This window comes from Mus caroli, unplaced genomic scaffold, assembly GCF_978045245.1.
Source record: "Mus caroli unplaced genomic scaffold, Mus_caroli_1 scaffold_15, whole genome shotgun sequence".
Taxonomy (NCBI): Eukaryota; Metazoa; Chordata; class Mammalia; order Rodentia; family Muridae; genus Mus; species Mus caroli.
In genome coordinates, this window is record NW_028227270.1 from 31,725,598 (window position 1) to 31,742,904 (window position 17,307).

At 38.0% G+C, this 17,307-nt stretch overlaps 1 protein-coding gene across 3 annotated transcripts in view; it reads left to right on the forward strand.

The window, feature by feature from the left end:
- Nucleotides 1–17,307, forward strand: part of Vcan (versican) — a 92,116-nt gene that overhangs the window by 47,750 nt on the left and 27,059 nt on the right. For 2 of the 3 annotated variants that reach the window (XM_021180093.3, XM_021180094.3), the window contains 3 exons: nucleotides 7,191–12,410; nucleotides 15,500–15,613; nucleotides 16,177–16,290. In XM_021180093.3, coding sequence (XP_021035752.1) covers nucleotides 7,191–12,410; nucleotides 15,500–15,613; nucleotides 16,177–16,290 — 5,448 coding nt within the window. The remainder of the gene's footprint in view (nucleotides 1–7,190; nucleotides 12,411–15,499; nucleotides 15,614–16,176; nucleotides 16,291–17,307) is intronic. The other variant, XM_021180096.3, reaches the window with a different exon arrangement.

The window sequence follows — 17,307 nt, forward strand, 5'->3', positions numbered from 1 at the left end:
AAACCTTAACACAGATGTTCATTTAAGTTCTAAGGCAGGTGTGTTAATGAGGAACCATGGAAAGTGAAACTTTTTGTATTTCCATACTGGAAAAATCCTTGGTGCATACATACTGTTGTATAAACCTATTCACCCAAATCGAATTTACCTTCACATTTACTCTGCACCCAAGTGAGTGAAAATGCCACCCAGGCTACATCAAACCACAGCATTTATAATTTCTGCTGCACTCAGAGAGTGATATAAAGCTTGACTTTTATGAAATACCATGAAACAAAACATGCTACTCAAGGCATGCTTACATCATCCACTCAGATGCACGTTAATGGCAACATTGGTTCTGCTGCTGGCGGGTAACTGTATTTAACAGTTTAGAAATCTGAAGGAACTTCTCAGCCCATAAAGGTTTTATGAGCTGAAAAATGCTGTGGGGTGTGGTTAACTGTGGTTCGGGGATGCTGAAACCTTGACTCGTCTATTGCAGGAGTAATTTGCACACCTGCACTTGGGGAAATTATTAGAAGGCTTTCTTTGTGAACATGTCTGAAGTCTGTAGAATTTGACTAAGACACAGCCTTTGTCAGGTTAATATGTACTATGCCAGCTTTGAGTGGAAAGAAATTGCCTGATTTATTCTTTCTTTACTGAAACTGTAGTCAATGGTTAGATTTTTGGCAAGTATTCTGTTTGTCACAAGTCTTATTATGCTGGAAAGAAAATGGAATTAAATATCTGTGACTTAGTGTCCTTTCAAAGTACTAGGGATAATTAACATTGAATCCAAAGTAGTAGTGATAACTGGGCACTATATTTTTAGTCTCTTAGAATTGCATACTTCAGCTATCTGCTATACCTTTGTTAAGTTTTGTCTGCAAATTCGGAAACTAAAAGTGATCCATTAATGACATAGCAATTTTTTTCTTTGTATTGATTGAGTAAATTCCTTCAACTAATTTGTATTTGAAGGAAAAAAAACATTTTTATTGCCTTCATAGAAGCGTACATATTTTTTTTTACAGTCAGTGAATGATTAAAAAATACTGAGACCATGGCTGCACATTCATGATGTATCAGCAGTATCTAGATTTACATGACCACAAAATTCTCTACTATTTGAGATATTTTTTGTATGATTCATGTGCCCCTGTCGTTGTGCTATAGTTATCACCAAACACTCACTATTTCTTTAGTTAGAGATATAAATCTTTCAAAGATACTTCAGCACAGTGACAACCTTTTGATTCTTAATACTAAATCAGTAGGAAGATATTGCAACTGTACTCTCAAAGGGGAGACTAACTGGTTAGAATGTTCAGTGTTTACAGGATATTATCCTATACTTACAAGATCGCTTTAATGCTGGAAAATAGACCTGAGAAACATGAGATGAGAGAATAAAGATCTGTGATGGCACAAGCCTGTAATGGGCACTTGGGAAACTGAGTCAGGAGGAGGGCAAAAACAAGTACATGCATAATAACGAACTATTTAATGTGAGTCCTAGGGCCCAGATGTAAAAACACAGCCATTTTCTCTTTGAGAGTGGCATCTGTCTATCTAGCATTTATCTATCTGAACTGAGACTTCATAAATAGAAGGGTGATGCAAAAAAAAAAAGAGGAAATTAAGATGCTATCATTTTGAAGCATGCTGAAGCAGGAATGAGGGGTATATTGAAGTAGGACTCTAGAATTGCTAACCCATCATGTACAGTACAGGGATTCCAGCAGAGAAAGGAAGGAGCGGGTGATTGTGGGCCAGTAGGTAGGGCTATTTGAACAACCCATTAAAGGAGTCAGTTTGAAGAGAAGCAAGATTAACGTTTGACAAAGGAATGGCAAAATAGAGTTGTGTTTCTACTCTGTAGCTTAGTGGATATAATTTTAGAAGAAAAGAAGCTATAAACTTACTTATTAGAGTCCTTCACTATATTGTAATCAAAGACTTCCTTACTTTTAAGTTATCAATTTTAAAATATCTGATAATATCTATCTGTGTATCTGTATCTATATCTATTTGTAGGTATGTACATCAAAGGACTCAAGTGCTAGAGAACTAAAACAAAATGGATAGCAATGTTCAACTTTATGGTCAGCCTTTATTTGGTCAATTCAAAAAGTTATATGTATGAGTGCTTTGCCTGAATGTATGTGTGTGCTCCACTTGCATGTCTGGTACCCACAGAGGCCAGAGAAAGTGTTGAATCCCCTGCAACTGCAGTTATAGTCAGTAGTCAGTTTTGGAACTGCTGTGTAGGTGCTAGGAATCTAACCCAGATCCTAAGGAAGAACAGCCAGAATTTTAATCTGCTGGATGATCTCTCCAGCCCATATTTGCTGTATTATTTTTTAAAAATCAATTTTTAGAGAATTCCACAGAATGTATTTGGATTATACTTGCCCTAACTCTGCTCAGATCCACTTTGGATACCCAACCCACCCAATTGCATGCCATCTTTTTACTTTTTAAACCTATGTATTTGTGCTGCTCAAATGTTCTTTGAGTTTAGAGCTGTCTTGTGGATCATGGTCAGCCTATCAGGAAGATTAGTTCAGGAAGCATTTTGAAGTCCAATTGCCCAAATTACTTGTTTTTAGTGTAGTTCTTTCTTATTACTTAGGCATTCATCAAATATCTGTAATTGCTTGAATATGCTGTCTAGGAAATCAGGTGCTCTGTTAAAAGGGAGTAGAATCTTTTGTGAAGAAGAATTTACACTTGGTGTTGTCTCTTTAACTCAGGCAAGATGACTACATCTAAAAATAGCCTTTGCACTTGAAGGAACTATGTTATCTGAGAATAACTGGAAGCTAAAAAAACATGCCTATTTACTATAACATACCCACCTCTTCAATGTGAGGTCAGCAGAAGCAGGCTCATTATTTACATATGTATATGAGCCATTCTAGATGTGAAGTTTGTGAACTGAGAAAAAAGGTGTGTGTTGCTCAGCATACAAAGGCTGTCAGGGGGATACAACTTGCTTGAGAGCTGCTCCAGGTAAGCCATGGTTAGCCAAGTCAGAAGGAGTCAAGGATCACAGAACACAGTGATCTCTAGTTCTTTGATCTTGTTCACCTCTCAGGTGTTTGGGAAGGCTGTTTTGTAGATATAAGCATCGCATACCACACAAGAACTGAGGGAGCGAAGGAGCAAAAGCATCTGCCAACATTTTGGAAGGCATTTGTATCCTGATTTTTCATGTTGTTGTTGTTTAAAAAACTAAGCTGGGGCAATCTATGTCACAATTTTTAAAAAATACAGAGGATTCAGAATATTTTAAGCAATTTGATTAAAAATCACATGTGTTTCTTTTCCCCCCTTAAAGTACTACTTAGTCAATTTATTTCAATTAAGAATTGAGGATCTAACAGGATTCTGTCCTGTTTAAGTCCCTATCCTAACATACTTTGTTTATAAGCAGTGATATTAAAATATAAGACGAATAAATTCTTTTCTGCACACACACACACACACACACACACACACACACACAAACAAAAGAATTGAAGATCTACAGATACATGAAAGCTTGACATTATGAGTATTTTCAGGCTTCTTCACTTTAAGATTTACAATTACCTACCAGGGATCTGCAGTGTGGCTATTTCATTTTCGCAATAAGGCTCTTGATAGATTATATATATATATATTAGAACAAATTACATTTTAAAGGAAACACAGTCTTATCTGTCTTCACTGAGTAGGCTGCAATATCTTTCACTTAATTAAAGACTGTTAAGCTTAAATTATAAATATAAATATGTACTGTGACTAGTCACCTAGGCATGATAGCAACTATGTTTTGTGTCTGGTTACAGAATGACTGCAAGACTTGTGCTATGTCTGCAAAATTCTGCTATGAAGTACTTAAAAATACTCTGTGAATAGTTTAAGGTCAGTTATCCATAAAGCCTGTGTGAAATGCCATTAAAAAAATCCATTAACCATGGTACTAGTATATTCAAGTCAAGCTGTTAAAATACACCCATATAAATATAGAAAAGATTGTACATGCAGTCTACAGAGTTCTGTGGTTTGATTCTTGAAATCTAAATAAAAGTTATATTCTCCTTAGAGTAAAATTCTGAAATAAAGCACTCTTTTTAAAAAGCCAATTCTTTTATGAGCCTGGACTGTCAGTAACCCTGTAAAGTCTTTCTTGTTAGTGTGAAATAGAGCAGATCACTATTTTGCAATGAAACAGGATGTTGACAATAGTACAGGTGTCCTCCCCCCCCCATATGCCACAAAGAAACTTTTCTAGTTTGCCATAATTATAGCTGTTCAGACTCTTTAAGAACATGTGTGGTAAGTGGGGGTGGTGACAGGAAAGGGGGAGGCAGAGGCAAAGGCAATTTTGGAAAATGAATAAACAAAACCGGCTGAGTAAGATTTGATGATTTGTACGGAATTATTGATGGTAACTCAGGCCATGTGGCCAAGAAGAATTCACCCACTTATGTGTACTGTAGATAGAGTTTTCTATAAACTCAGCCCTCATTCATGAAATGTTGAAAGTATGGAAAAAAATTATATATATATGGACAGAATAAAGTGTGAAAAAATATGAAAATTGAAAACCCTAGGTAGTTAACATTTTTCCATTCTCAAACCAAAGTTAAGAAATTCAAGGAAAGCATTTGTAAGTTGACACAACCTGAACAAATAGCCACTTGGGGATATTCCTTTCAGAAAAGGTAAATAACAGCTCTTACTCTCATTCTGCATTTTGTGTTTGCTCTAGTTAAGTCTTTTTTAGTAGGAAAATTCTTGGACTCCATATAACACAAAGATTGTGGTTTCATATTGTATTAGAACTTTTTGTCAAATAAATACATTTTAGATGCTCTTGTCACATAGAAACATTACATGGCCTACTATGTGTGTATTTGTTTTTGTATGGTAATCACTCTACTATCCATAAATATATACTAAACCTAACATATATCCACTGAGTCTAGCTGACAAGAAAAAAAATGACAGTATTTATCAAATGGGAACATTATGCATTAATGAAGCAAAACAAAATGAAACCCATGAGAATGTTAGTCATTTAAGCCAGGTTCATTTGGCCCTCTAGTTAAATTTTCATGAATGTATGCAGATGTTATAATTTAATCTGGACTTATTTAACTAAATTTAAATAGTTCTGATGAGAAGCTGCTTGTTTTAGTGATAAAATTGTTGCTATTATATTTCAACAGTTCATATGCAAAGGCATTTTAATGTGGCCTTTCTATGCTTTGTACATTGTCTTTACATTCCTTTTTATAAGACAAAGTATACCTTTGTTAAAACTACCTGAAATTTTAATTGTGTCTTTTTTTATAACTTACAATGGTTACTATAAGATAACAGTAACAGCTAATATTGGACAGACATCATTCATTTTAATGATGCTTCTATAAAAGTCTAGGTATTTAATCATTTTCTTAACTTACTGTTAAAGATTAGTTGCAACATCTATGCCAGAAGCAGCATGTAATTGTTTTGTGCTTTGCTGTGTACTGGAATTAGGCATGGATCTAACTTCTCTTCGTGACTGAAATATTTTTTTAATCATTTAAGTATCCATATGCTTTCGCTTGGATGAATGAAATCCAAGTAAATACACTAGAATGGATGAAAGTGTGTGTAAAATGTGTCTAGTGTGAAAGTTAAATAGAAAGTTATAGTTAGGGTGAAAAAATAGACACCCAATATCTTAGTAAAATGATTCAATGGGTATATCCTGGCATATAGACAATATGGTTTTTTTTTCAGTTATTAGGGTGGAAGAGAAGGTAGAATTACCGTATGTGTCTCCTGAAGTCATGTTTGTTGGTTTTCAACATAAAAAGTCAACACACATCCACAGAGTAGTTAAGTAAACATTACATTAATGTACAGAGTACTGGGAAAAAGCAAGATCAAACGAACTGTCCTCAACTTCTAATTTTCTCTGTTCTTATTGGATGTTGAATGTTGATCCCTTCCAATGAGGAAAAAAGCAGCTTATAAGAGGAACAATCTAGCAGAAAACATTTTTGGAGATGGGGTAATGGAGGCAGAATTGTCTTTGTCATGTCTGTGTGTTTATCAGACTCATCCTAAACTTGTGTGTCAGTTAGGGCTAAACAGAAAGCTTATTCTACAATAGCATTCCTCTGGGCAAGTGGTGAGGCCCAATGTAGCCCGTGTCTAGTCCATGACCTGGTACTTCCAAAAGCACTGTGGTGACAGTGGAAGTAGGGTAGCTGGACTCCATCAAAGATAGCCGAATGCATTCTGGAATTGGTGAAGCCTCAAATTTTCTTTTTCTAGAACACTAGACTGAAAATTTTGCTGGTGTATTTCTGGCAACAGAGAAGTAAACTGGGCATAGTGTTTGCTGCCATTTGGCATTACAACCCAGAGGATGGGTTTATATGTATTACTTGGCATTTGTAATTAGAATACTTACATACAACATCAGGATTGTCATTCATTAAAATGTCAATAGCAAGAAATAAAGCTCAGCCTGGTCCTGGCACAGATCATAAAAGACAATGATGTAAAGGAGAAAAAGGCTTCCCCTGGTCTTTTCAAGAAGATCTTTCCCAGCCTTCTCCACCACTGGATATATCTGGTCTAGGGAGTCATTTTTTGATGTAGAGAGATTCCTTCGTTATTGATTCAGTGAATACATGTGGCCATTACATCATAAATTGGGAGAGAAACGAACTATTTTCTAAGAATTGACCCTTAAGGCAGAGAATAAAGAGGCCAGGAGGAATTTTAGCTCCTTTCTTATTGATAGAATTCATATTTAATGTATGGAACAATAACCCCCTTTTTAAAAAAAATTATGGTCTGGAGAAATGGTCTTGATTTCAACTTTCTTTGCAGCTCACAGCATCATCAATTGTGCATTCTATAACTAAAATGCCTATATAATTTCTTTTTCATTTGAGAACTCTTTTGTCATCGTAAGCACATTGAAGTGTTTTTATAAATTGTTTCCACACTCACAAAATGGAATTTTTCTTCTTATTGTAATTACATAACAGCAAACTTGAAGAGCCAGAACCATTTGCAGAAAGGTGACTTCATGTAACTTGTCACAAGTCAAATCCTTCTCTTTGTGTGTATGAGTGTGATCAGCCTTGTCTTCTGTACCCTGCCAAATCTTCCATTTAAGTATTGTGAAAACTCTTTGTTTTTTTCAGGTCGATTGAGTGATATGATTGTAAGTGGTCATCCAATAGATTCAGAATCTAAAGAAGAGGAACCTTGCAGTGAAGAAACAGATCCACTGCATGATCTGTTTGCTGAAATTTTACCCGAGTTACCAGATTCATTTGAAATAGACATATATCACAGTGAGGAAGATGAAGACGCAGAGGAGGACTGTGTAAATGCAACCGACGTGACAACTACTCCATCCGTGCAGTATATCAATGGGAAGCAGCTTGTTACCACAGTGCCTAAGGACCCAGAAGCTGCAGAAGCTAGGCGTGGCCAGTACGAAAGTGTTGCACCTTCTCAGAATTTCTCAGATAGTTCTGCAACTGACACCCATCAGTTTATACTAGCAGAAACAGAATTGTCAACTACCATGCAATTTAAGAAATCTAAAGAAGGCACTGAATTGTTAGAAATCACATGGAAACCCGAGACCTACCCTGAAACACCAGACCATGTTTCAAGTGGTGAGCCTGATGTTTTACCTACACTCTCATCCCATGATGGTAAAACCACCAAATGGTCAGAGTCCATCACAGAGAGCAGTCCAAACCTTGAAAATCCAGTGCACAAACAACCTAAGCCTATACCTCTGTTTCCTGAAGAGTCTTCAGGAGAGGGTGCCATTGAACAAGCATCCCAGGAAATAATCTTTTCTAGGGCTACAGAAGTAGCACTTGGTAAAGAGACAGACCAAAGTCCTACCATATCTACCTCTAGCATACTTTCAAGTTCTGTGTCAGTAAATGTCTTGGAGGAAGAACCACTTACTCTAACAGGAATCTCACAGACTGATGAATCCATGTCTACTATAGAAAGCTGGGTAGAGATAACACCTAGCCAAACTGTAGAGTTCTCAGAGAGTTCTTCAGCTCCTATTATTGAAGGGTCTGGGGAAGTAGAAGAATATAAAAATAAAATCTTTAACATGGTAACTGATTTACCACAGAGAGATCCTACAGATACACTCAGCCCCTTGGATATGAGCAAGATAATGATCACAAACCATCACATTTATATTCCTGCAACCACTGCTCCTTTGGATTCAAAACTACCGTCTCCAGATGCAAGGCCTACACAATTTGGAATTCAAACAGCCACTTCTGAGTGGGTTTCCGATACGTCTTTTGAAGGAAGAAAAAGAGAAGAAGACAAAGAGGGAGCTGCGAATGCAGCCCACCAAGGAGAAGTTCAAGCAGCAACAGAGAGGTCAGACCACTTACTTTTAACCCCAGAATTAGAAAGTTCAAATGTAGATGCATCTAGTGATTTGGCTACCTGGAAAGGTTTTATGCTAGAGACAACACCCACAGAGTCTGAAAAGGAAATGGCAAATTCAACTCCTGTTTTTAGAGAAACAATTGGTGTAGTCAATGTGGAGACACAGCCGTTTGAGCATAGCAGTAGTAGTCATCCCAGGGTTCAGGAAGAGCTGACCACTCTCTCAGGAAATCCCCCCTCTCTTTTTATGGACCTGGGCTCAGGAGATGCTAGTACTGGTATGGAACTCATCACTGCTTCTTTATTTACATTAGATTTAGAGTCTGAAACCAAAGTCAAAAAGGAACTACCCAGTACTCTGTCTCCCAGTGTGGAGGTATCATCCTCTTTTGAGCCAACAGGATTAACCCCAAGTACTGTACTAGACATAGAAATTGCTGGAGTTATGAGCCAGACATCGCAGAAGACATTGATTTCTGAAATATCAGGAAAGCCAACTTCCCAGTCAGGAGTAAGGGATTTGTATACAGGTTTTCCATTGGGAGAAGATTTTAGTGGTGACTTCAGTGAATATCCAACAGTGTCTTATCCAACAATGAAAGAGGAAACAGTTGGGATGGGAGGCTCTGAGGACGAACGAGTTAGGGATACACAGACTTCATCATCTATACTGCCTACCTCAGACAACATCAACCCCGTGCCTGACTCAAAAGGACCCGACAGTACTGTGGCCAGCACCACAGCCTTCCCCTGGGAAGAGGTCATGACCTCAGCTGAGGGGTCAGGTGAGCAATTAGCCTCAGTCCGGAGCTCTGTTGGTCCAGTGCTTCCACTAGCTGTGGACATTTTTTCTGGAACAGAGTCTCCATATTTTGATGAAGAGTTTGAAGAAGTGACTGCAGTGACAGAAGTAAATGAAAGATCCACTGCTTTGCCAACAGCAGCAAGTGGAAATACTGTAGATCTGACAGAAAATGGGTACATAGAGGCAAATAGCACGATGTCAGTGGACTTTCCCCAGACAATGGAGCCATCCAAATTGTGGTCTACACCAGAAGTCAATCTTGATAAACAAGAGATTGGAAGAGAAACAGTGACAAAGGAAAAAGCTCAGGGACAAAAGACTTTTGAATCACTCCACAGTTCTTTTGCACCAGAACAAACAATTTTGGAAACCCAATCACTTATTGAAACTGAATTCCAAACTTCCGATTACTCTATGTTAACAACAATGAAAACGTACATTACTAATAAGGAAGTGGAGGAGGAAGGTATGTCCATAGCTCACATGTCTACTCCAGGTCCAGGGATCAAAGACTTGGAATCATATACTACCCATCCCGAAGCTACTGGAAAGTCACACTCTATTTCAGCTACTGCTTTAGTGACTGAATCTGGACCAGCTAGAAGTGTACTCATGGATTCCTCAACTCAAGAGAAAGAAAGCATAAAACTCTTCCAAAAGGGTGTGAAACTAACAAATAAAGAGTCAAATGCTGATCTCTCGTTCTCTGGACTGGGATCAGGAGAGGCTTTGCCTCCTTTACCTACAACATCAGTGAATTTGACCGACATGAAGCAGATCATTAGCACATTGTATGCTGAGACATCTCACATGGAAAGCTTAGGAACAAGCATCTTAGGTGATAAAGTGGAAGACCATGAAAGAATGGAAGATGTGTCCAATGAAGTTAGAATGCCCATTTCCAAAACAGGCAGCATCTCTCAAGACAGCACAGAGGCACTCAACACAACTTTGAGTCATACCGGAACAGAAGAACCTACAACTTCAACTCTTCCTTTCATGAAGCTCATGGACTTGGAACGCTCTCCAAAGCAGATCCTCAGATGGGAAGAGGAAATCCAGACCCATAGACCACAAACTATGACTGGACTGATCTCTACTGAAAATTCTTCAGCATCAGAAGCTGAAGAAGCAGCAACTTCCCCCACTGCTTTTCTGCCTCAAACTTACAGTGTCGAAATGACCAAACACTTTGCTCCATCAGAATCACAACCATCTGACTTGTTTAATGTAAACTCTGGAGAAGGATCTGGAGAAGTGGATACTCTTGACTTAGTATACACTCTTGGAACTACTCAGGCAAGCAGTCAAGGAGACAACATGCTTGCTTCTCATGGATTTCTGGAAAAGCATCCAGAGGTGTCAAAGACTGAGGCTGGAGCTACTGATGGATCTCCAACAGCCTCAGCGATGTTCCTGCATCACTCAGAGTACAAGAGTTCTCTGTATCCAACCAGCACACTGCCAAGCACAGAGCCATATAAAAGTCCTTCAGAAGGTATTGAAGATGGTTTGCAAGACAATATCCAATTTGAAAGTTCTACCTTGAAACCTAGCAGAAGAAAAACCACTGAAAGCATTATTATAGATCTAGACAAAGAGGATAGTAAGGACCTAGGGTTGACAATTACTGAGAGTGCTATTGTTGAAATTCTCCCTGAGCTGACATCAGATAAAAATATTATTATAGACATTGATCACACTAAACCTGTATATGAGTACATCCCTGGAATACAAACAGACCTAGATCCAGAGATACAATTGGGATCACATGGCAGTAGTGAAGAAAGCCTTCAAGTTCAAGAGAAGTATGAGGCAGCTGTTACCCTTTCTCCAACTGAGGAATCATTTGAAGGCTCTGGTGATGTGCTTCTTGCAGGCTATACTCAAGCAATATACAATGAGTCTGTGACTCCCAACGATGGAAAGCAGGCAGAGGACATAAGCCTTAGTTTTGCCACTGGGATCCCAGTTTCTAGTACAGAGACAGAATTAGACACTTTCTTCCCCACAGTGTCAACCCTGCACATTCCTAGTAAACTAACCACAGCTAGTCCGGAGATTGATAAACCCAACATTGAAGCAATATCTCTGGATGATATATTTGAATCAAGCACCTTGTCTGATGGCCAAGCTATTGCAGACCAGAGTGAAGTAATATCAACATTAGGGCATTTGGAAAAAACACAGGAAGAATATGAAGAAAAGAAATATGGAGGTCCTTCATTTCAGCCAGAATTCTTTTCAGGAGTGGGGGAAGTATTGACAGACCCCCCTGCTTATGTAAGTATTGGTAGTACATACCTTATAGCTCAGCCTTTAACAGAATTACCCAATGTGTTAGGACCATCTGACTCCACACATTACACTGAAGCAACACCTGAAGTTTCCTCTCTGGCAGATCTCTCTCCTCAGATACCATCTTCTCCCTTCCCTGTCTACATAGACAGTGGAGTCTCTAAATTCCCAGAGGTTCCCCATACAAGTGCTCAGCCAGCTCCTACTGCCACCTCATCACAAAAGACTATAGAGGGTCCTTTTAAAGAAGTCCGTGCTAATATTGAAGAAACCATCAAGCCATTGAGTGGAATTGTCTACAGAACAGAGCCTCCATCCATGTCTCGTGACCCTGCTTTAGACGTTTCAGAAGATGAAAGTAAGCATAAGTTACTAGAAGAACTGGAAACGTCTCCCACAAAACCTGAGACTTCCCAAGACTTCCCAAACAAAGCAAATGATCAGATTCTAGGAGAAACAGTTGGGATGCTTGCTGGTATCAGAACAACAGAGAGTGAACCTGTCATCACTGCTGCAGACGACATGGAGCTAGGAGGTGCCACACAGCAGCCACATTCTGCTTCTGCAGCTTTCAGAGTTGAGACAGGTGTGGTACCTCAGTCCATCCCACAAGAGCCTGAGAGGCCAACCTTTCCTTCCTTGGAAATTAACCATGAAACACACACATCATTCTTTGGAGAATCTATACTGGCAACATCTGAAAAACAAGTGTCTCAAAAAATTCTTGATAATAGTAACCAGGCAACAGTCAGTAGTGCTCTGGATCAACATACTGCACAAGCATTATCGCCATTTTCCATTCTGGACAATTCTAATGAAACTGCTTTCCTGATTGGCATTAGTGAAGAGTCCGTGGAAGGCACAGCAGTTTACCTACCAGGTAAGATGTCAACATTGATACATCTGTTTCCAAGGCTGGGATACCTGTCTGCCTTTTATTGTAATGTGAAATTCATAGCGACTTTTATAGTGTTCAGGCCAAGTCACAGCAGAGTCAATGCACTGAGTGTAAGTATGGACATTTCTGTACTTTACAGATATACTTTGCGTCCCCCCCCTCCTGCGTCTTACAGACAACATATTATTGTAACATGGACAAAGTGAAATAATTGTCTAAAGCTGAATGTATTTTCATCAACAGCTGGAATATTGCCTTGCTGCATGTCCTACAATATGTCATAGCTGTAGAAATGGGGAAAACCACACTTTTCTTTTAACCCTCCCCCTTTAAGATATGTTCTATGACAGTACTGAAATTGGCCAGTCCTTTACCTTTTGAGAGTAGTTTTCTTACAAATGCCTTGTGGTTGGTTGTTCTATCAGTTATCCTTTGTACTGTAGTGTGATTCCTTGCTTGAAACATTTTATACAATTCTGCTAACTCAGCTCTTAGTCATAGTGTCTTTAGTATGTTTACATTCTACCTCTTGAGAAATTATTTCTAATTATTGACTATAAAAAGCATAGAATTGATACTACTTCATATAGACCATTTCATTTAATCTTCACAAAATATCAAAAAAATCTCATCCTTTTACATTAGATCAATGTAAAAGGATATGACATAGGTATTCATAAAGGGCCAGTAATTTGCCCAAGGATGTGCAGCCATACCATGGCAGAAGTGGTGTTTTAACTCCAAACAACCCTAATCTGATGTCCATGGTCTTTTTACTGCCCTTTTACTGGTTTTCAATATAGTATAAAACTAACAAGTGGAGTTTAGTATTTTACAAACAGTAAACTTGACATTTGTACTTAGTAGAGATGATAATTTTCTTAATTTAGCCTGAAAATGTTGAAAAGTAAGCTCTTATATTCCTAGAGTGCTATTATTTAAGTAGTAATAATAAGGGAACCCACAGATAACTACCATCATGTAATGACTTCCTAGGAAAGGAAAGAAAGCAAGAAATGAAGGGAGGGGAGAAGAGAGGAAAGGAGGAAAGGGGATGAATTTTAAGAACTGTATTGGTTAAAAATATGTTTTATCTTAAATACTTTAGGTCATGGCTATTAAAATTATTTTTCTGTCTTATTAATATTACTGAGACACACGTTTTACCTTGGAACTCAGAAGAATACATTTATTTGACGCTTGATATTTTAATAATATAATAATAGTTTAAGAAAATAATAACATAGTGTTTGGTGAATAAAATTAATCTAAGTTAGTTGACACTGGGAATATTTTGGAGTATCACTATACTACAAAATAATGATAACATAGTAATCTGGCCAATATTTATTGTTTTATCATTAAGTTGAAATGCACTTAAGAAGATGGAAATAATTGGCAAAAGAAGGGGAAACATCTCTGTATTATCCAGACTACAGTACTTACTGAGACAAAGTGCACTGTCTTCACGGAACTATCCCTGTACTTTAATCAGTAGATAGTCACCTGTGTGAGAGGGCCTGGCCTATCTGCTGCAGGTTTAGCTTTCCCAGGCCTACCCAAACTCCTTGGGGAAGAACAATGTGCTAAAAAGGCAAGTCTGTCTCTTAACCAGAACGTCTTCAAGTACACAGGAAAAGTCCCCCCCCCCATACCTGTCATGCGATCTCAGTGTGGTGTCTGGTGGCCATGATGGCGATAGAAGCAGTCACAGTACCATAAGGACACTCACCTAAGTATCCATTCAGATGTGCATGTGTCACAGACTGCACCCTTGTCACTGAGGCACTGCACTTTAGTATGTGAAAAACCAAGTGCTGGGGAGGTTTTAAGAATGTTTGGAGATACAGGAGAAAGTATTTTTGAAAAATCAAGAAAATTCTTAGAGATACTGAAGTATACATCTGAGTTTACCTGATTTTAATATGAACTAAAAATGGATGTGTAGATTCATCAGGCCTGTCCAGTTGCCCCGATTTGACCTAATGCTAAATAAGGTTGGCTTTGAACTTCTTGTCTGAGAATGGGTGACGTTTCTTCTATAGCCAATGTTTCATCAGAAATGAGATATCTCTTCATGTGCATACATTTGAGGATTTGGGTAATGTGAGATTTTTGAAACTGCAGTTGTATACATATAGCATCTATTACTTTAAATTATTTTGCAAAACTTTTGAGTTTCATTTGGATCTCTGGACACTTTTGGAGCTAAATATTTCTGAAATAATACTCAGGTTCTCCATAATATCCATATATCTAGACAATGTTTACAAAATAAAATATATGTTTTAGAGGCATAAAGTATTTATATTTAAAAATATCCCCTAAATTTTTATATTAAACTAAAAATTTGTGGTTTGAGCTTCTGCATCTTTCTCTAGGAGGGTTAGTTTTATTACTATTTTACTAAGAACATTGAAATAAAATTTGGGGCTTCATTTGAAGTGAGGTTTTGTATTTGGAGTTGTTTGTATACAGTGGAGCTTAATCCATGTGTTGCTTTTCTTCAAGTATGGTTTAAAGGAGTACAGTTGGAACGTGGTTTTGGAACAGGCATGTTAATGTAGCAGAAGAAACGTCAGTGCACACTTTGGAAGACAGTTTCTGAGCACTAAGTGGTAAAAGGCAATAGTAACCCAAACACTGGTAACAAGCCAATCTGCTAAAAGAATGCATGTTCTGTGTACCCAGCCATTTCACATGAACTAACATCGTTTAAAAAATACATTTCCATTCACTGTGCACATATGTGTAATCATTTTTTTAACTAAAATCAATTGCCATTATCATGCCAACTAAATCTGCCATAGACTATGTTAGTTGCCAGATGTGGTATAATGTATTGTTTACAAATAATGATGATTGAATCCTAGAAACGAATAGAAGGGATTTGTAACAGTTAGTTATATTGCCAAGGAACACTCCAGAGTAAATTTAATTTTATATATAGTATATCTATAAATTGCTATGGTAAAGCTTATGCTATGGTAGCAATAAGTGACATTTTGTGCTAAAATATATTCAAATCTGGGAGAAAAGGCTAATTGTTTTTATTTTCCTGGACATGATAGGACCTGATCTCTGCAAAACAAACCCATGCCTCAACGGAGGCACCTGTTATCCTACCGAGACTTCCTATGTGTGCACCTGTGCACCTGGATACAGCGGAGACCAGTGTGAACTAGGTAAGCTGCTCTTGGCTGAGGACCTGCTAGCCTAGACACCGCTTCAGCAGCTATCATGGAGAGAAAGTGTACTTTGGAATCTGTCATCAATTTCAGGGAATCCCATGCGACAATGAAATGCATAGTAATTGAGTTAATTAAACACGATTTTGACTGGTTCTGTCCATACAATCCACACCCATCAAGGCTTCACAAGCCTGTCTTTGCAGTTTTGTGAACATCTTGAAGTAACTGAAATTTCAACCACTGGATGGGAGATTCCTACGAGTTCCAGGGCTCACTGGATTTACCTAATAGCAATGGAAACAAACACCTTAATCTGGATCATTTCGTAATTGTTTTACGACGTCTAGTATCAACAAAGAAAGATTCACAAAAGAAAATGGCAGACAAAAGAAGAGATATTTTGTGGGTATAACATTGACTAAAATACAACACATGATAGATATACTTACACTAAATTAGTTTTATAAAATCTGAAAGTCATATTGAATTACTACCATGTACCTCCCTGTAAATAAACATTTTTACCTGCTTTGCTCGTGTTTATGATTTTATTTCAGATTTTGATGAATGTCACTCTAACCCTTGTCGGAATGGTGCCACCTGTGTGGATGGTTTTAATACATTTAGATGTCTCTGCCTCCCAAGTTATGTCGGTGCACTCTGTGAACAAGGTAAGAGCTATTAAAGCATCTTTGTGATGAATTTTAGTGATGTTAATTTTCAGATTTGCCCTATATGCTGTGCATTGGAAAGATTCACAGGTTGTGTTAGGGCACCTTGTATGTGACTAATCCCCAAACATGTAAACTATAGAGTGGCCTTGACTGTGTTTGTTTTTCTGATGTGCTGAAATCATCAGAAGCATGCTGTGTTGAAATTAAGGAGTTTTGGTAAAAAAGGAAATACAATTATAAGTATTATTCCTGGGAACACTATCAGTGTTTGCCATCTCATGGCCTGTATGTCACAGTTAATTCCCTCAGTGTTAATTGCCTTTATTTTATACCCATCAGCGCTTGAGGCTTATGTTCCAGGGCTTGTGTCCGCCCTCAGCCATATCTAGAGAATGCTTTGGTACATGGTTACAGCGCCTTAGCTGTGGCTTGCACATACACTTTGTAGATGATGTTGTCCTGGAAACCATCCTAGTAAAGAAGCAACTAGGTTTTCTGAATGAAAGGAAGACCTCAAATCTCACAATCTTTGTAATTTGCATTTGATGGCGAAACTAAGAGTGTATTCCAGGTGGTTAGTGGTAACAGTGCTTAGCATACTGAGCTCAGCAATGCTGACTTTCTCCTTTTAAAGCTATGCAGTGGTTTGGCATTGATAAGAGGGCTCAGCACCAACCTTTCCTTCCACCAAACAAAACGAAAATGTGTCAGACACCCAGACAAGTTGTTGGCCTGGCCTCTCCCACTTTGTGGCTTTAATCTAGATGTTCAGTAGAGTGTAAACCAGAGCAAAGTCAATAGTCACGTGGACTGAAGTTACTGTTACAGGAGATGGCTGATGGCTATATTTTAAACATTTTTTTTTACATTGCATAGAGTAAGTCAGTTTTAGATTTTAGATATGAAAACAGACCAAGCTCATCTCTTTAGTGTAAGAAACATATTACTTCGCCAGGCAGTGGTGGCACACGCCTTTAATCTCAGCACTTGAGAGGCAGAGATAGGTGGATTTCT